At 50.1% G+C, this 20142-nt stretch overlaps 1 protein-coding gene and 1 non-coding gene across 8 annotated transcripts in view; one reads left to right on the top strand and one right to left on the bottom strand.

Moving 5' to 3' along the window:
- Window positions 1-19230, bottom strand: part of TRAF7 (TNF receptor associated factor 7) — a 28553-nt gene extending 9323 nt beyond the window's left edge. The window contains exons 1-9 of one of the 7 annotated variants that reach the window (XM_042864318.1): window positions 19119-19229; window positions 16343-16404; window positions 9942-10060; window positions 9631-9688; window positions 8459-8550; window positions 4786-4902; window positions 3382-3474; window positions 1689-1722; window positions 278-461 (exon numbers count right to left, since the gene is read on the bottom strand). In XM_042864318.1, coding sequence (XP_042720252.1) covers window positions 278-461; window positions 1689-1722; window positions 3382-3474; window positions 4786-4902; window positions 8459-8550; window positions 9631-9688; window positions 9942-10022 — 659 coding nt within the window. In that variant the 5' untranslated portion in view covers window positions 10023-10060; window positions 16343-16404; window positions 19119-19229. Of the gene's footprint in view, window positions 1-277; window positions 462-1688; window positions 1723-3381; window positions 3475-4785; window positions 4903-5191; window positions 8432-8458; window positions 8551-9630; window positions 9689-9941; window positions 10061-16193; window positions 16272-16342; window positions 16405-17389; window positions 17440-19118 lie in introns of those variants that run through there. The other 6 variants (XM_042864319.1, XM_042864317.1, XM_042864322.1 and 3 more) reach the window with 6 other exon arrangements.
- Window positions 19231-19669: 439 nt separating this feature from the next.
- Window positions 19670-19756, top strand: LOC122176399. Its single transcript, XR_006177733.1, has one exon. It is a non-coding gene; the product is annotated as a small nucleolar RNA SNORD60 (small nucleolar RNA).
- The last annotated feature ends 386 nt before the right edge of the window (window positions 19757-20142 follow it).

Genomic DNA, 20142 nt, shown 5'->3' with positions numbered 1-20142 from the left:
GGTGGCTGCTTTCACGCTGCCTGTCCTGATTCTGATTGCCAGGTAAGCCACGAACACAGAACAGCACCTTTTCCCCAAGACCTGACCATCTGTCCCCATGCTCAGATTGAGACATAGTGAAAAGAACCGTCCCCAAGTCCTTCTGCCTGTTTCCACATCTTTGCATAACCAGAAGAACGCTGCAGGTGGGAGCTGTGCTGTCCCAAGGGTATCTCAGCAATTGCTGGTGGTGGGGGCCCTGCCTGGGGAGGCTGTGTGCTGGTGACAAACCACTTACTTCCTGACACTCAGTTTAATTGTAAACGGGCATCCACGGGGGTCCACCTCAAAGGCAGCAGGCTTACTGCTGGCTGCAGGCCGGCAGCCATACTTGCAGTGAATGAAGAGCTCCCCGATCTGCTCAGCCACCGCAATGTTGTTCACCACCACAGTCAGCTTGGCGTTGTCCACAGGGCACTTCTCTGCAGGTGGGGAAGAAAAAGAGTCAGTGAGGGCTGAGACGCTGCGGGAGAACTTCAAAGAGTCTCTGTGTGTGAGATTTTATTCTTTACCCTTCCCTATCCAAGACGGCCAGCTCCCAAATCGGTGACAGTGGCATGAGCCATGAATACTCACACATGGTCTGCAAACTGCCAGCTCTGATTTGCCTTGGAGTTTGGTGAACAGTTCTATTTTGTGTTAATTCAAGGCAATTCAAGATAATCATCAGTGAAGGAATGCCACTCTCCTTGAAGCAACCTTGTGTATGCTGAACTGCAGAAGTATACATGGAAAGTGCCCACACATCTGCTGATCGCGCACACATAATCCCATCTCCCACCCCAGCCCAGAGCTAGCTATAGCCAACACAAGCTGAGGGGACAGGAACAATCCAGGGCTACAATTGCAAAGCCTTTGGTTGCAGAAGTGTTGGTTGGGATAGATACAGTGACAGAGAAATTGGTATGCAAAGCAGAGTGAATCGCTGACATGCAGAAGATGAACATCTTAAGGCAGAAAGAGCTACTGTTTGCTGGGCTCCTCAGGGAGCTTCCTCAGGGCTTGCTGTTCTGGTAATACAAATGGCTTTGTGCTGTAACAAGAGGGACACAGGCTCATGCCAAGGGAAGTAATTTTTGGAGTGCAGAGACCAAACCAAGAGGGAGGTGGTCAGGCCAGGCTGTCAGCCAGAAGCTGGGGCTCCAGCAGGCTGCTGGGAGAGTGGGGTGAGCTCCAGCAGCTCTGCTCTGCAGGCGGAGCTGGCACTGAAGGGATATGCAGACAGAGAGCTGGCACTAATGGGTTGGGGGAGGAGGGCTTGGTGATTTCTTGCCAAACACAGCCCCCTTGTTCCCTGGATGGGTAGCCACAGAAAGCTTTCATTCTGAAATCAGTGGGTCAACTCTGGGCAAGACACGTATTATCCTGGGATTATCCACTGCCTATTCCTGGATTTGAGAACATCCTGTGCCCAAAAGCTGGGCCCAGCCCTCCAGTGCCCATGCTACACTGCATACCACCAAAGCTTAGGGCAGCTCAGCCACCCGAGTCCCAGTCCCTCACTGCTGCAGTGGTAGCCAGGGACTGACAGCTTGTTTAAAGCCCTTCAGATATCATTCTAAATGAGCAGGTTTCTTTTAAGTGAAAGCAAACAAACCAGAAAATGACAGCATTTAGGCTACATCACACAAGAACAGTTCTGTACTCACCAGATGTTAAGGCACATCTTCTACAAAACGTGTGCTGTGGAAACAAAGAAGAAAAGCAGTGTCAGCATAAACTATATCAGATAAATTATCCCCTGTGGCTAATGATGGGAAAGGTTGGAGAGCCCAAAGCCAGTTGCACAGGGATCTCAGCAGCTGTTCAGTCTGCTGTGTAGCTCAGTGTGCTCTTGGGTCTGTAGAAGAGAGCAAAAACAGGCTTAGAGGGGCAGCTGGTACAGGCAGCTGAGACTCCAGCACAGCTCCTGTTCCTGATAAGCACTAAGTACGTTTGATGCTTTGAGGATCCTGCTCTACTCAGATCAGGATACAGACATGTCCTGCAATACTGACATTCTTACCCTCCAAGACCACATGGGTTTATCTACTTTGCTCTCCATTTTAGTCCATGCCACTTCTCTCCTTTTCCTGAGCTCTCTCCAAGCAGAAGAGCATCAGTCTCTCCCTGCCCTTGGCCAGTCAGCCCATCACACACCCTCTTCTGTAGCTCTTCTAATGAAGCTGTCCAGCTGCCAGGTGGACGGGACAGCTAATTTGTAAACCCATTAAATACACTGTAAGTTCTGCCCCTTGATATAGCTCACTCTCCATTTTTACAGCAGAAATGTATGGCAGCTATTTAACCTGATAAAGTAGCAAATTCAATCTAACGTGCTAAAGAACATAAAGAAAGGAACGATGTCTGCGGCACTTCATGGGTCCTGAACTCACCCTGGTGGGGTCCTGGGGACTCCTCAGCCACATTTCCCTGCCCCAGGGCTTGGCAGCAGCACTGCAGGTACTGCAAGGCACTCTTCAGAGCGTTTCTGCAGCCCTGCTTACATGGCCTTTTCCTGCCCTGCACAGCTGCATGCTGCTCTCTCCAGAGCTGCAAAACCAGAACTGCAAATGAAGCCACTCTGCTTCCTGCAGATTATTTTTTCCAATATTAACCAGTAAATCTTTGTTTCCACAAAGAGCTGCTTATTGAAATGATGCAGCAAAACTGAACCAGCTTCCAGAACCTCCAGGGACAGCACCCCCTACAATAAACAATCCCACTCCGAGCTTGTTGTTACAGCTCTATTCTAGCAATCTGAAGCACATCAGAAGCATTAGTGAGCCCGTCACAAAACCATCTTTCTTCAAACATAGCACAGAAGCAGTAATAATATACAGCTTCTATTAAAATCTCAATAAAATGGAATATAGAAGAATATTCATAATACTCTGTGCCTTTCATTAGAGGATGCCAAATCCCTCTGCAAGCATTAACTAAATGAAGCTTCAAGCCATTCCTGTCTTATAGAAAACAGTTTTTTAACAACTGAAAAGCAACTGTTTCCAGGGTGCCCAGAGGCAGCAACACCCTGCAGAGCCCTTCACACAGGGAATAGGAGCTTTGACATCACTGAAGCCAAACCAGGGAGACCGAGTGTGGCCAGGACTGGCAAGCTGACAGTATACTTCTTCAGGGAAAAGCAGACCAGTTGTGAACAAGCCTTGGGCTTCTCTGGCTAACCGCACTGCCCTGCATGCTTCATGCAGACAGGTTCAGAGCTGCCTTTAGGAAACCTGCCACGTGCTCAGCAGCATCTCTGCAGCCACTGACAGCCACTGGGACAGTCATGGCTTGGCTGTGGGTCACCTAAGACATCTGTGGAAGCCAAGCTCATGATCTGGAAGAGTACTGCCTTACCCCACAGGTTGTGATGACTGGATCCTTAAACACACTACAGCACAGTTGGCAGCACAGCTTCACGGATGGCTGTTCAGCAAACACCAGTGGCTCCTAAAGAAGAGAGAGAAAAGGACAGAGAGCAGAATTAAAGCAAACCCAGGAGCTTTCAACTCTGCAAAACGCTCAGCAAAGCAACTCTTCAGGGATGAGCCAGGGGCCCAGGACACACTAAGGATGTCATTATCTCTAAATAAATATTAGCTTGGATCTGTTTATTTCCAGCATGCAGGAGGCAATGGAGGAATGACACTGGGAATGTCTGGAGACCCTCAGATCATCACAGACTGGGAGTCACTTGTATCTGGCTGGACTGGAACACTGACAGCAAACTGCAGAGACCATCTTTGTGTGAAAAATTCAAGTCACCAGAACTGCATACACTGCACTGCCTGGTACTCTCTGCATGGTTGGACTCAACAGTGTGGTGTCAAAAACATTCTGGGTACTAAGCCTGAAGTTTAAAAGCCATTTTAAAACAGCTTGCCCTTCTGTATTTTGAAACACCCTGAAGGAAGTGTTCTTTCATTCCCTTATGATACAGAAATAGCACTGCCCTGCCCAAATGGGCCCAGCTCTTCAGATTTGTTACCAACAGAGACTGCTGGAGCAAGGGCACTGGGCACATCCTATCTGATTGGCACAGCTCAGATCAGAATGGGGCTCAAGGCATTTTGAACCAATCACTGCAGCATTCTGAACCAATCACTGCAGCTTACTCTGCCTTTTCATCCCACACCATTCTCACAACTGCAAACATGACCCCCTGGGTTCCTAAATATGAAACACAAACTTTTATCCTCGATCTGTGACAAAACGCCACTTGACCTTTCGTTCATCCACTGTGGGCTTAGGCACTGGGTCACAAGCTAAGCACTACTCAGAAGTGCCTTCCCCTACAGGGAGGGACATGAGGGCAATTCCTTGCTCCCCCTTGGGGCTTACAATTAAGTCAGTGGGGTGCCACACAGCCCTAAAGGCAGGATGGGGCTCTGAATCAGGGAGGAATTGTGTAGCTTGTCTGGGGCTCAATCACCAGCTTCAAGATTTACTACTCCCTCCTGCTCTATAGCAGAGCCAGGGAGTCACACACCACTCTGCAAAGCATTACAGTTTTTCAGAGAAGCAGAAAAGACTCACCATCATCCCCTCTTTACATATGGGGAAATGGTCCACAAGGAAGCAAACTAACTTGCAGAAGTCAGTAGGGAAAACAAAATTATAACCACGAGTCCTGAACCTTAGTTGCCAGACAACACGAAAAGCTCCCCGTGCTAGCGGTATGTACTCACAGGAGTCTGCTAAGTTACTCTTTTGACACTGAACTTCCTAATACTGCTCCTTCCGACAATCCCAAATACCTACTGGCTCCTCCTCTTCCTCATGGAGTGAGAACGTTGAGCGCAAGGACATGTTGGACTCAGAGTGCAATGAACGGACGGAGATAGCGGAGTCAGAGCGGCGTGGGGTGCTGATCGGAGGCTTCAAAGAGATAAAAACCAATTCTTGTTATTGCAAATAACTCCCCCTGCTCCAAAACCCTACGCACAGAGAGTTCAATTCAGCCCCCCCCTCCACCAAACTCAGCTGCTCCATTTGTTCATCCACTTTGCCAAGCTGCTCTGAATGGTCTCTGCGTGCCTCCCTGCTGGGGACACCACGCCGCGCAGGGACAGGACGGCCACCATCCAGCTCCAACTCACTCAACTAAGCCGACATCCAGATTCCAAGCACGTCACTTTCTCAAAGGTGCATTTGTTTGGATACTTACTGCGCCCACCCGCAAAGTAATGGCTTGGAAGAATTAATCCTGTGCAGAAAGCTGTGTAAATCTCCCCCAGAGACAGCTACCAGCCCCTGCAATTTCTCTAATCTCTGCAGCAGCACTTGTTGTTTCGTTCGCGATCCAACTTCTGCCAATTTTTTTGCGTAAGTGTGCAGACTTCCTTCTATTCAATTCAGCAACAGGCTGACTTTGTCGCTTCCTGCTTGGGAGGGGAGAGCTCAGCGGACACTGCGTGCACCAATCAAGAAAAATCCCACTGGTTACGGCAGCCCTGGGGTTGGTTTTGAGGGAACGCTGCCACTGGAATATTAACCAGCAACACATCCCAAAGGGTGCAATATCAACCAGCAGCACGTAGCCGAGATACAACTCAACGTCAGAGCCAAAATGGAGACTTCAGACCACTGGGACTAGGGGGCTAGAGCAGCTGGGAACTCAGCTACTGCCACGTAATTGAGGATCTCCAAGCAGACCCCACCACACTGGGCTGCTCCCTCCGCTACCCTGCATAAAGAAAATGCCTTGCTTGCGTTCAGTCTGCCCTGGGTGAAAACATGGAACATCACACTCAAGAGCAAGTGAAACCAATGAAAGAGGCCAGGAGGGGCAGTCAGGAAATTCAGCAATAAAAGATGCAAAATGAGCTTCAGAGAGAGTGCACTGCAGGGGCAGTACAGTCCTCACCGGGCTGCAGGAGAGGAGCAGCACAGGATCCTGCTGGTTCTTCACACTGCTCCGCTCTGTAATTTTTATGATCCTGGGATCCCAGGAAATCAGCAATGCTGCATCTGCTTAGAAGCCAAAGTATAAAGCTCTTTCTATAAAAGGCATGTTTATTGGCTAAATATGTAAACCTCGAGGAAGAATAGTTATGAAGTAAATAAATTCTATGCATATCCATTTATTATTTTCCCCCACTAGTAACACAAGTTACCACTCGTAACACAAGGTATTAAAACAAGAAGAATGACTGTGCATAGCTTCTATTCTGGAAGTGAGACAGAGATGAGGGCAGCAAAGGCAGGCTCTGCAGAGGCAGTTTCAGCAGCAACACAGCCCATGTGCATCATCAGGCTGCAGCCAAGAGCATTTCCAGAAGGCTGGACGTAAGCCATGGCCTGGCTAGGTGTAAGACACCATCTTCAAACAACCCGAAGGATGGAGTGCTCACACATCTTTTGATTGAATAGCCTGTGGCTGGCTGGTTACTCCGCCACAGGCAAAGCTCCCTGTGAACTGCTGAGAGCTTGGACAGCCACAGCAAGCCCATCATCCAGCCGTTCACACTTGCCCCGATATTCAGCTGTAATCTTTAGGGCAGAGTTCAGAGAACCTATTCAGAGAACAGGTCGTCTCCCACCCTCTCCATGAGTGCTCCAATACTGCCCTTGCTCCTGCTCCCCGAGGCTGGGAACACGTGGCACTGTTTTCAGGGAGGATGACAGCAGATGCTCACTAATCCCTGCCTTGCACACAGAACGCTCTGCTCTGCTTTAGGTTTCATTAAGAGAAACTTTAAAAAGAAAGAAGGGGGAGAGGGGTCATAGGAGGGCTCTGACTCCTCTCCAGCTGTCTCTGTGATGGCTGACAAGCCCTGGAGAAGGATAAAACATAGTAAACATAAGGACTAGGAAGGGAAATCCCAGATTATTTCTTAACAAAGCAAAGAAAGCTTCATAGAGGGGTTAACAAAAATTTGTCTGGAGCAGCAGGCAGAGCAGAGCAGCTCATGGTTTATTAGCATCTCATGCTTCAGGCTGCTTCCTGAACCACTCATTACTCCTTTTGCTATTTTTGCTTAACAATACTTAGCACTCCAGGAAAGGTAGACCTGATGCTGTCCAAGAAAGACAACTGAGAATAGGTCCTAGGAGAGACCTCCCCTACTGGCTGCACACCTCATTGTGTAACACAGGTTTTCAAAGGAGCCACGGAGCTTTTCCATCAAACATGGCTAAACGTAGTGTCCCCAGCATCCATGCTCTTCAGGAAAAGCCTCATCTCTACTCCATAAGAACTGCACAAGCCATGAAAAGAGAGCAGTGAGCACAGCACTTGGCCCACTGGGTTGGTGCTGGCAGCCCAGGGGTTCTCTGAAGCAGTGGTTCAGCACCCTGAGGTCAGTGATGTGATGGAGAGCTGTGTCTGTCAAGGATATGAGCCAAATGTTCAAAGGATTTTTTGAAAAACAAACACATGCTCACATAAAACACAGCAAGATCTCTGAGCAACAGAAGGAACTTTATAGGATGCTGACAATAAAGCTCTTTGCAATCTGGTGTCAAATTTATTTTAAGAAGTGCTGCTGCTCCACACTGTTGCTGCAACCCCAGGGCCTAAATGAATCAGCAGCAGTGATCAGTTTCCCAGACTCTGAAGCTGGGTCTCCTGACCTGACAAAGTCTACATGCACTCACTTCAAATGGAGAGGTTCCTACTCACATGCCTAAATCTAAGTAGGAGCCTGTGGTTGTGAACTGGGGCTGGGGCACCAGGCACCTGATCAAGTGCTGCTTTTGTTGCTGAGGTTTGCTTTGCTGTTGCCAGTCTTGATTTAATTGATTTATTCAATTTCATTTCTCTTCAAGCAACTAACGCTGATGGCTGCTGGGTCACTAAATTGCCAAAAAAGTAGTGTGTAAATTGAATGAGGAACTGGATACAAAACCAGGCAGTGCTTCCCTGCAAAGACACCGTGGGACATGGGCACATTTTTCTGAGGAGACCTTGCTGATGTAATCCCCAGGAGCTGAGCTGCCTGCAGGGCTGTACATCCCACTGCAGGTTTCAAGCTTGCTCCCTGTGGTCAGAAGCCCCACCTGGAGGTGGAAGGAGGAATGTATTTTCTAGTCATAGCTGCTGGATCAGCTGTGCTGCTGATGGAAGTTTACACAGCCACAGCTACCAGTGCCAACAGCCCAGGAAGGTCAGGGCATTCTGCTTACAACAGAAGGCAGGTACACCCTTACCAGTAGGTCTGTGGGATTTGTAGCTCTCAAACTCTGTAACAACGTACTGCTTTCAAGCAGTCTGAAAATGAGGCCCAGCAGACAGGTCAGAAGCAGCCTCTGCTGCCCCACTGCCTAACCATGGAGCAGCCAGGAAATGCCAGCTCTGCTCCTGCCTCCACCGCAGCCATCTGTAACTGATATAACAGTGCATGGGAATGTAGAGGGAGACAGAGGAACGCCAGATGTCATTTGAGATACAACCAGCTAAGCCAGTCACGAGGGGCCTCTTGGCAACACCTACCATGCCATCGTCCTCATCTCGTGGGGAGTAGGTGAGTGTACTGGAGGAAGATGGAGTCCGACGATGCTGCTTGAAAGTATTGGTTCCATCAGCTTTAAGGCAAACGAGAAGAAAGAAAAAAAAAGCTCCTTAGTAACATTTCTAAGCTACAGCTTTCTGTAGCTGTAAGTGCTCCTTGGGAAAAGAAAAGAGTAGGGACTCCCCTGCGTCAGTTCCTGACCTGAACACATCAGCACACACAATAATCCTGATCTCTGACAGCTTGCTGAAGTGCACGCAATCCTTTAAAGGGAGCTTGCCCAACAAAAAGCATAGATAATTTCCTCCCAGGCCTATAGGTTAAAAATGCTAATAAAAGGAAACCTTCCACACCCACAAGTGATCAGTCAGATCACTTAGATCTAGGGAGGTTTGGATACTTCTCGTAGCACAACAGAATCATGCTATACTAAATCAGAGGTTTGCATAAGGACAGTATTACTGACTAGCACAAAATTTTAGATGTAAATACTCAGGAGTCCAAAATGATCCAGAGTTTACACATGTAATCCAAACATTTCCTCCAGGAAGGTCATTAATTTCCTTATCTAGATCGGTGTCAAGTGCCAGTTTCTTGTCTTTACTAAAGTAAGGATATTTTTATTCCAAAGTGAAACCAGATCTCTTCCCACATTCACACTGAGTGCCAGAGCTCAGACTCCTCTCCTGCTGGGCTTTGAAGAACAAAGCAGAAGAATTCTAAATGAGCAGGTACATTCACGCCCCCTCCTGTCTGAGCTAAAAATGACCACAGAGATTTTACCAAAGTGTACAGAGTGACAAACGGGCAAAGATCAGAATTTTCAGCCCTGGTAACGATTGCATGAGAATTCACACGGATAAATAAGATTTGAAACTAAGCTTTGTATCAGATCCTGTTGTGCTATCCTAATTTCAGCAAGATCTTCCCAGCTGTTCTGCTCATGCTCATTCCATCACTCCTGGTGAACAGATGTCGTGATTAAGTAACACTTGAGCTGTGTAATACTAACAACACTACTCTGGCACCTGTCTGCAATGAACACACAGTGACTGTACCAACAGCTCTGTGAGCTGTGAAACGACGACGAGAAGAAGCCTAAGATTCTTGTCCAGTGCTCTGGGAAGAAGCCCCACACATGAAATGCACTCACCCTTTGTGATAGTCGTCACAGCAGAGTACGCCGGCCCAAAAGTTGTTTCCATTCTTGTCTGAAATATAGACAGAATGAATGTCACTGTATCCGTGCAGCACAGCCTGAAGGCTTGCTACTTCTCCTGAACTGGCAACTATATATATGAATATAGCCTGTATGCATTCTTCAGTTTCATTTGTGGATACTGTGATTTTTCAGGGGAAAAAGTATCAAATTTTCCATCATTGTCATCATTTTCTCAAAAGAAAGGATGAGAACACGAGAAGCAGCCCCAGCCCCTGCCCAGTGCTCACGGCACCCACACTTACCCCGTTAGTGTTTTCTGAAGCAGTGATGTTTGGTGTGCCACTGGAGAAACGATTGAAGCGAGCGTTCTTGTTTGAGCTCATAATCTAGACCAGCACTTGTTAGTCATGGGAAGTTTGCTCTGTGGAAGAAAAAAGACAGAAAGAGAGTTAGGTTCACTGTACATCTTCCAGGCTCAGGGAACACTTTCCTCTAGTATGAAATCCAAGTATTTACCTAAACTCACATGAGCCGGGATTTTCAGAAGCAAGTGGCAAGGTCAAAGTCAGGCCCCTTCAAACCACTCCTGGGAGAAGCATTCAGCATTTTCCAAAAATCCAGCATTTTTTAAAATGACTCCTTAATCTCCCATATACTGGAACACTCATCATCATTTCACAAGTGTACAATCACTTCAGTTGCAGATGAGACTCCTCAGCAGTCAAAGAAAGACAGCATCCCACTGTCCCACTATCACTGTTCCAAATGAGACCCATAGCATGTGCCAGCTGTGTCTGACAGTCCCAGCACAGAGCACACCACACCCCACACAGGCAGACAGATCTGAGCTAAAGCCTTGGACAAAGCCTGAGCCTACAGGGTGTCAAAGGAGCTGCGTGTGCACGGAGGGCAAAAGGATGTAAAGCTGTACCAGCAAAGCCCTTATCCCTCTAAGAAAGAAACCTTACTTCAATTAACACACCTGTGATTCTGGATCTCACTCAGCTCCTGTTCAGAAACAGCCCATATATCATCACCCAAAGAGAGAAATCCCCTCCCTCAGAGGGCACACTGCTCTTCTTCAGCTGTTTACTGGGTTCAAGTTTGCGAAGTCAAAGCATTACACAATAATAATCTGTGGAAGCACATGGAGTTTGCTTTCTTTAACTTCTGCTGAAACCTGATGCTGGCTTGAGAGTTCTATAAGAACTTTAGGGAGGGGTGCTGAAGCTGCTCCCCCAGGAAGGAGCTGCAGCTCCATGCTGCCATTTTGCCTTGGACAGAAGTTCCCACTGTGGGCTCAGCACAGCAGGGAGCTCTGCTCCTTGGCTGCCCCTTCATTCTCGTAGCTGGAAGTCACTGCTGGCACTCACAGCCTGTCCCAGCCCGCACAGTGCTCCAGGAATAAGCTGCTGAGGAAAAATCCCGATTAAGGATCCCTTTTTATCCAAGGTACAGTTAAATCTTGGTGTTCTCCCTGCCAGCCACAGAGTCCAAGGGCTAAGCAGGCAGATCAAACAAGAACTGACTGGCCAGACACAGTTGACTAAATACACAGCCCAAATCCGTTTTTTGCTGGTGCTTGGCTCTCCTCCTGCAAGCACCATGGGCTGCAGCTGGGCAGGGCAGTGGTCCTGGTCCCACTCCTTGCAGGAACATCTGCCTGCAGCCTGCAGCCAGGTTGGGGCTGCTCCCCATGCAGCTTCTCCTGCTGCCGGCTCATCAAGAAGCAAGGGCTCCTCACAGCAAAGGATCTTCTTTTATCCAAGGGTGACACATCCCAAATCTCCAAGCACTTCATAACAGTGTGTGATCACCTCTTTTATAGATGGGGAAACTGAGGCTCAAGGTGTGACACGACCAAGCAGTGCAGCTGGGACCCTTCAGAGCTCCTTCAGTCACAGCCCAAAAGCCCCTGCTTTGCATGCATCCTATGCTCACATTTTAAACACTGCAAACATGATGCTGGAGTCGTCCCCAGCCCCTGCTTAAGTGCTCTGCTGCCTGGCACAGCACACTGTGTCCTGCATGTGTGCATTCAGCATTCATAGAGATCACTGCCCTTGGAGCTAAACTCTTGGGAAAAGCTACAGGATAAAAAAAAAAAAGAAGAAAAACAAACCAAAACCCAACCAAAAGCAATAAACAAAAACCCCCAAACCAAGCTCAGGACTATCTCAAAAACACAGATCTGAATAATGTTTTCCAAACATTATGAAGCTCTGTCCTGGCTGCCTGCAAATGCCAGATCCCTTAGGAAATGCTAAGCAGAGTTGCTGATGTCCAAGAACAGCAGGAATGAAGCAGGACCGTGCTGCTGCATTGTGCAGATCAAGGAGCTGCCTCCCAGCTGCAGTGCAGCTCCAACAGCTCCAAACTGCCTGCAGCAGGGGCATTCAGGGGCACCTCCCCAGTAAAATGCACATTCCCTCGCTCCAAAGCCCACCTAGAGGCATGCAAGATCCCACTTCAACAAATCATGGATAAATCCAAAGCAAGGAAAGGAGCACGGGTTGGAACACAGGGATTTTCCACTCCTTGCTCATACCCCAAACCTTGCAGCGTGGCTGAGCAAACTACCTGTGAGCAGCAGGAGGTAACCTGCCCTCCGTTTCCTCTGAACAGAAGCTAGGGGAATGCAAGCAATGGAAAAAACATCAAGTGGAATATTTGCTAATGTGCATAACGCCAGCTACCACAAAAACAGCCAACCTCAGCCCAAATCTCTGCCACTATCGAATGCAGGAGTGACTTCAACAGAGCAGACATGTCTGTAGAGCAGCCTGCCAATGCACTGTCACGAGGCACTGAAAAAGGCCTTTGTCAGTTGACATCAAAGAACTTAAAAGGAAGCAGAGAAGAGATGGTGTTCCTGATGTTACTAGCAGCTTCCCAAAGCACTTACAAAATCCCCTCCAGATCTCTGAACCTTGGCTTAGCACCTGGACCTGTTGGATCTGAGCAGAATCACATCCACAGGAGATGCTGACAACCACACAGTGAAAGCCTGTGTTACCAAAGACATGCACTCTGTGACCTACAAGGAGTAACTGAAAAATACTAGCAACCACAGAATCCTTTGGGTTCCAAGTCTTTCTTAGATAACCAAACACAAAGGGGCTGCAAAAATCCCAAGCATCTCCAGCAGCATCACAGAGCAGCAGGTCGGCAGCGCTCACACAGAACACAGCATCCAGATGTTCCAACCCAGGACTCTGCAGGGTCTGCTTGTGGCTGACAGCAAAACAGCAGCCACAGTAAGAGGGCAAGCTCCCTGTGCATGAAGAACTGCTAGAAGCCCTTGTGTGTCCAGGCAGCACAGCCCTGCACGGACCCGCCTGTGACCCAGGCATTCTGTGCATGGAGTGGTGTTTATTTTTGACAGTAAAAAGAGGGGGGAAAAATCTCCCTTGGAAAAAAAGATGCTGTGGGAACCCGTAATTCACTGAATCACAAGGCTGATAGCAACCAGATGCAAAGTAGGGGAAGGGCTAACTTTCAGCATTTGCACAACACAGGGATCAACACAGGTTTTGGAGATTCAAGGAGAAGAAAAGCCCTAAAGTTCCTAGTTTTGTAATCCTTGCAAGGAAAAACCCAACCAGCAGCAGCTGCAGACAGCTGGGAAAGGTAGCACTCCTCCCATCATAGAGCCCAGAAAGACACCAGCAGAGCCATTCTCTGCTGGCTGTTTCCTGCTGCTGCCCTAACACTGCACCTGAATGAGGGAGGGCCCTGCTGAGGGATTGCTGCCATAGCAGAGGGCTGATACCTCCTGTTGCAAGGCATCGCACAGAGCTCACCCAGCGGTTCCCAGTGCTCAGCAGAAGATCCTTACACCCTTAAGAACAAGGCCAGGGCTTTGAGGGGATATACGGCACAAGTAGGGATGGCAGAGGGCACAACCTCCACGGATACTGTGTAATTTACCCTGCAGCCAGTTCCTGGTGTGGGCACCACCCTGCGGGGACAGTGGCAGCAGTGAACTTTGTGCCCACAAAGCTCAGCTGTGTGCCCTGTGTCTGCTTTGTTCTTCCTTCTTCCTCTCTCCATTCACTGAAGCTATCTCTGAAGCTATTCACCCAAAGCAGGGCTGGCAAAACCATACCCACAGGGGTGCTCACTGGCAGATGAGCCACGATGTGTTGCTGAAGGCAGGTGTGGGGCTGCCCCACAAACTGGGAATGGGCTGCACTAAAGTGAATTTCCTTATTTCACAGCCCATGTACTCGTGGTAAAAGACAAGTTTCTGTTCCTCTACTACACCGCAGCAGAACAGGAAGGGTTACACATCCTTTAGAGGATTGGTACATCACTGGGGAAACACTTACAAAGGTTGAAGTCAGCTAAGCTGCTCCAGGAGCCCAGCTCGGCAGGACATGGAGCACCACCCCACAGAAGGTGGGTGCAGAGAGCTGGGGACTCAGACCTCTCCTTGCAGGTCCGGTTTGGGCAGACTCTGTCCACTTTGTTCTGTACTAATGAGGTGTTCTGGTTGTTTTCCAGCTGTGAACTGATTCTCAGTGGTCCACAGCAGCCTGAAAGGGGAGGGCTGTGCACGAAGCAAGCACAAGGCAGGGCTCATGAGCTCAAAACCTAGTTTCTCTGCATCTCACAACACCGGTGCAGTCACTGGCTTTCTTGCTCAGCGTCTGTGGCGGAAATAGCATTCCTTCATAAGTGCTTGTGAAATTCAGCAACAGCATTTAAATAACACCGTGATTATGACAACAACGAGCATCTAGTCTGACCTGTAGGACACAGCATAGGAAGGAGAGGGTGCAGCTCCTCGGGTGCTCCTCAGGTGATCCCTTTGCTTAGGAAAGGAAATCATTTTGTACTACACATTCTTCTCTTCTTTAAGGTTAATGATTCCTTGGGATGTTTGCAATACTTGACACCAAAACCTAAAACAATAACTTTCAAATACGAGGTCCCCAAGAAGCACTGCTGAGTAAGCTTCACTCACCATGGTCATCTATGGAATAAGTAGTGAAATCTCCAAGGGTGCAGATTGTACAAACTCTCCTGTGCCAATTAAGATTTACAAAGTCAGGAAGCCTGGGAGTAAACCAAACTTGGGCCTGTTATTTGCCCAGCCCTCTGCCACAGTGTGCCCAGTGAACCTAGCAGGAGGCTGATCTAATGCAGGCAACAGGAAGCATTCCTTCACCCCACTAACAGGGAACACCAGTGCCTGTTGCTGCTGCACGCTGTGGAGAAATGCAGTAATGACAGGTTCAGAAAGGACTGGACTCAGTAACGTGCAACAGGTCTATAAATGGACATGGAAGGATCCACCGAGGACATGGCTCCTCACATTCCTAATCCATCTGCTCTGAATCTCAGAAATCATGAAGCAAATGGATGCTGGAAAGGGGTTGGGCTCACATGCTGACAGCCTTCATTTGCAGGGCAGCCGCACAGAGCTGCAGCTGAGCACGGAGCTGTGGGCACCTCCTGCACCCCTGGGGTGACCCGAACACGGCCAGCCACGTGTGCTGAGATGTGCGTCAGTGCCAGAAGATCAAACATGAAATGAAGCTCCGTCCTACCAACAGAGCTTGGCACTTCCAGCTGGTGGTTCCTCGCTTCTGCGGAACAGAAAGGCTTTTCATTGTGCACAAGTCTTTTCGTTGCTTTTAAAAGCCCTACAAACTTTTCTGAGCTGAAGTGAGACCAGAGCTGCACAGTGCTGTCATCAAGAAAAATAAATGTGACGCTTTTAATTGCTGCTGCTTTTACCAGTGCTTCATTTTACAGCGGAGCTGAGAGGGCACATCCAGCAGTGTGACAGAAGCACAGCTGTTTGAACGCTGCCATTCCTTTCTGCAAATATAGTTCAGAAAAGGAAATACTTTCACAGTAAATGTTCTTTTCTTCCATAAGGTTAACGAGCCCTTGGGACAGACTGGCTGTTTGCTATACTTGACACTAAAACCTAAAGCAATAACTTTCAAATGCGGTTGTAACAGGATCAAAACCAACTGCTCTGGTGGAACAAAGCATCTCATTTTCCCCAAAACACTAGAATTGAGTTAGAACAGAGCCATAGTTCAATGCTGTTTCCATGTCACAAAAGCCATACTTGAGGCTTTACTTCCATTTTAGGAAGCATCCACCTTCCACACCATTTTCCTTGCACACGAAGCTGCAGATGAAGTTTGGCAGTGCCTGGCCCTGGTTGGTGCTGGTTGAGTGTCTGCACATCACTGCTGGCATGGCTGGAATGGGCACAAGCCGAGCTCTCACACCTGGCCCTTACACACAAGGAGCCTTAACACTGGCCCTAAAACTACAGCGCCGCATGCTTCAGATCTTTCCCTTATTCTCACTTAAAGAACAAAAATCCAATAGATAGAAAGACTCCAATTCCTTCACAGTCCTGGGGGCCACTGGAAATGGCAAAGGGCTCCCACAAGAAATGCACAATAAAATTTGTAAATAGCATTGGTCAGGCTTGGAGCTCCCTACAAAGCTAGCAAAGCCCAGTGAAGGGAATAAGGAATTCCCCCAACACACGCATTTTATATATGAGGAATTCTATGGCATACCAGGTAAGCAGCAAAGCCCAGGGCATGGAGCACTCCTGCCAACATCCTGTCGTGGCAGGACAGCCCATGAGAAAGGAAAGCCTATGCCTGGAAGGCTTCAGTGAGCAGCACAGCAAACCTCTCCAGCAGCTTCTGACTGCCTTGCTCACCTCTCATCTCTGCCAGCACTGTGCAGGTGGCTGAGGCCAGGTTAGTTTGCACTTCAGCAAGGCTGCAAGAGAGAAAAACAGAAAGTAACCTGGCCAGGTTAAAGTCACAAGAAATCTGAGCCTGTCATCATTACTCAAAACGTACCAAATATCACACTTCCTTCCCCTGCTCTTCCCAAACATCTTCCAAAGCTTTGAAACTCGATGACATGCTCCTGTTTGCCTTCTGGGCACAATCAGAGCACTTTAAAGATCCATCTGAAATGCATCAGCTTCTTCCCAAATAAAAGGTCCCAGTAAATTTCAGTCATCTGTGCCCTTTTTGGGTTATTCTGCACAGTTTTCCACTGAGAACAAGCTGGGCACAATCCAAAGCTGCTAACACTGCCAGGAACTCTTAGCTAGCAACCCAGAAACTGTAGTGCTTTACAGGCAGCATGAGAGCAGAGTGATGTCCTGCCCTTAGATAAACAAGCTCCAAATCTTTGATTCCTGAGCAATCAATAGAGATCAACATTTCAATTGTGGCACATCCACCAAGCACTGAGCACTGAGCTTCAGTGTCCCACACCATGCTAGGAAGGCTGTGTTTAAATTACCCCAGCAGACAGTCAGCAGCTGCACTGCAGTCACAATGGTTTGGGACACAAGGGAGAGGCAGTGAGACGCTGCCTCGCCTCACCAGCACCCCTGCTTTAAACAGCAGAGGGTTTCATACTTCTGAAACCACCTGGAAGAACCCCAGAAAACACTCGCTGCATTGGTGCACACATATTACGTGTCCTTGCAAAGGAGGATCACAAAACTAGCTCAACACTGCTCCAACTAGCTGCAGGCAACAGGCACCTGCTTATGAGCCTCAATTGAGCTTCTGAGCTGGATTTCAAACACCTCTTGCACCTTGTTATGGCACAGGCTGGAGAACAGTTCCTCCGCTCTGCTGCCAGTGAGCACCATGCCTGATCCGTGGGATCCAGACGACACGCACGTTGTGCTGCCCTGCTGCTCCCATGCTGTGCTGTGCCCACGCCACCCCGCAGGACTCACCCCTGGCAGCCCCAGCACAGCAGGGCCTGGTGACACACCACCATGATCCAGTTACTGAGCTGCAGACAGGCTTCCCTCAGTCAGAATGCCTCTTCCGCTATCTGGTGCTGTGTATGTGTGTATTGCTCCCCAGTGATGTAAACAGAAAGGCATGCAGAGCAGTGGGCGACATGTAAATTCGGCTGGAAAATCCCACAGCTCAGCCAATCCTCGTGCTGCCCTGCGCTGCTCACAGACCAGAGGGGTTAAGCAAAAACAACCTGAGCACGCACTGCTTTATGCCTCCAACCTGAGAAATCCGCAGAAACAGGATCATCCACTATTCACACTGAAGGGAGTTTGAGTGTCTCGACCTCTTGAGGTAGTTCTCAAACTTCATAATACTGAATATTGAGCAGCCCAACAAAGAGTGACATACTCTGTGCTTGCAGAGACGCTCCAGGGAAAACCAGATAACTAAGTTAACTCATTAGCACAGAAAGGAAGAGCCCTGAGGATGGGGGTCCATGGCACAACAGCTTCCTCCAGGCAGCTGCTATGTCCCCAGCCAGCCCCAGGGCAGGGGAACACGGCCAGCACGGACCTCACTGCCCATGGTGAGGGAGTGCACAGGAGGGATGATAACAGGAATAAAATGGATGGAAGAGATCTGACAGCCTGAGCGTGTTCACATTACTCAAGTGTTTGGTTAGTGAAACCAGGATTTGCTCTCAAGTGCCTTCCTCCTAGCACAGCTGGACTTGGCTTCAGAAAGTGCCAATCTCGGCTACAAGGTGCCTCAGGCTCAGCCAACGCTCAGCCCACGAGGTGACTGCTGAACATCACCCAACTTCAGCCACAACTGCAAAATGTCCAGCACTCAGGACCAGCCCACCCAGAGCTTTCTGTGAGCCAGATTTACTCTGCATTTTCAACCCCACCTGGGACAGAAGCACTCAGGGACACCCCAGGACTCATGGGCACTAAGCTGAGCCCAGATTCTACATGTTCCTGCCTGACTCTTGGGAAACCTCCAAACTCTTTGATTTCCTCTTGCCAGACGTGCAATGAGGACAGCACTTTCTGTTCTTTTTGAACTCATGGTCAGTACCCCCACACAATACACATTTCCCGATCTGCTCCTCTCCTCACACAGCTCCTGCAGCCACCGTGCAAGCAGCCAACCCCGACATTGCCTTCCTCCCTCTGTCAGGGCTTTCACGGCCATCTCTCACACACTGCGACCGAACTGATCACTGCGGCTGTCCGCAGGAACCAGCGGGAGAAATACGGCCAACACGCAACAGCTGTTTCACAGGAGCTCGCTGCTTAGGGCATGCTGCAATACCTCGCTGCGGGGAAACGAAGAGGCACAATCAGCCTGCCGGGGCTGGAGCAAAGAATTGCCTCCCATTGCCAGGCGCGAGGCAGAGGTGCCCAGAACCTCCTCCGAGGGCAGCACAGCGCTCAGCCCGGCCTGCTGCCCCCAGCCCACACCCCGCTCTCGTACCATGCTTCTCCTCGGCTCCAGCAGAGCCTGAGCCGCCGTCTCTGACGTTACGGGACAGCCACGGGTCTGGAAGGCGCCCACGCTTCCGTACAATGTCAGGAACGGCTCGGGAGCGGTGACAGAAATCCACCCCTCCGTGTCCCACACTGCGTGAGGCCCCGCAATCCCCGGCCCGGCTTTACCCAGCGCTCCCGCAGCTCCGCGCCGGCCCCGCTCGGCTGTGGGCTCCCCCAGCGGTACCTGGCAGCGGCGCCGGCCGAAGCGCCGGTCCCCGATCCCGGCACATCGCGGCCCCAGGCCTCCCTCTCGCTCGTCTAGCGGCTCAGCTGCCGCCCGGGCCAGAAGAGCGGCGCTCTGCGCTCCTCGGGACTTGTAGTCTTGTCCGTCCGCTTCTCGCCGCGCCTCTGCGACGCTGGGACTACAATTCCCAGCAGCCCTTTCGGCAGAGCGGTGATTGGCGCTCCCGCAGTCACTCCTCACTACAATCACTGTTACTACTGGCTTCTCCTGACTCCCCGCGGGAGCCAATCGGGAGACAGCAGACCACGCCTCGGGCCACGCTGCGCCGCGCGGCGCCATTGGAGAGAGGAAAAACGTCGACCAATAAGCGTTGGGAGAGGCGGGCCGGCGATCACCTCAGCTGCTCGGGATTGGTTGGATCCACAGGCATCCTGACCAATAGCGGCGGCGGGGTATGTATAAATTCTACAGCAAGCGCATGTTTTGGCCTTTCCAGGCTGGAGGTGAGTGTGGCTGCAGTGAGCTGCGAGCGGGCGCTGCGAGGCGGGGCGAGCCGGGGATGATTTCTGCTTTTCTGACACCTCGTCTGAGGGCGGCGGGCGGCCGCGGCCACTGCTGACGCTTTACGGCTGAGGCTCGCGGCCCCGCGGTGGGGCTGGGCCGGGCGGTGCGGCTCGCTCTCACCGCGCTGCTTTTTCTCTTTCAGGACCTGCCGGGATTCGAATCGCAGCGGCGTGAGGGGCAGCGAGAGCCTGGGCTGCTTCCCTTAGCGCCCGGCACGCTTCCCGCGGTGGACGCGTGCGGCGGTGCGGAGCGCAAGTGCGGGGAAGCGAGGGCTGAGCGCCGGGGGGCCGCACCGCTCGGCGGCCTCCGTGTTTCCACCGGAGCTCCTGTACCGGGCTGACTATAGCTTACAGATTCAATAAAGCTTTCAGAAGACTTGAAGTTTTGCTTCTGTTCCTTTTATGCGTCACAAGGGAAACTACAGACCGATTGTACTTCTGGCTCTGGGCACACAGTGAAC

Source organism: Lagopus leucura, unplaced genomic scaffold (assembly GCF_019238085.1).
Source record: "Lagopus leucura isolate 7727_CA_CO unplaced genomic scaffold, USGS_WTPT01 Super-Scaffold_760, whole genome shotgun sequence".
In the NCBI taxonomy this organism is placed as follows: Eukaryota; Metazoa; Chordata; class Aves; order Galliformes; family Phasianidae; genus Lagopus; species Lagopus leucura.
Note: the sequence above shows the minus strand (reverse complement) of the source record. Positions and strands in the feature narration are given on the sequence as shown.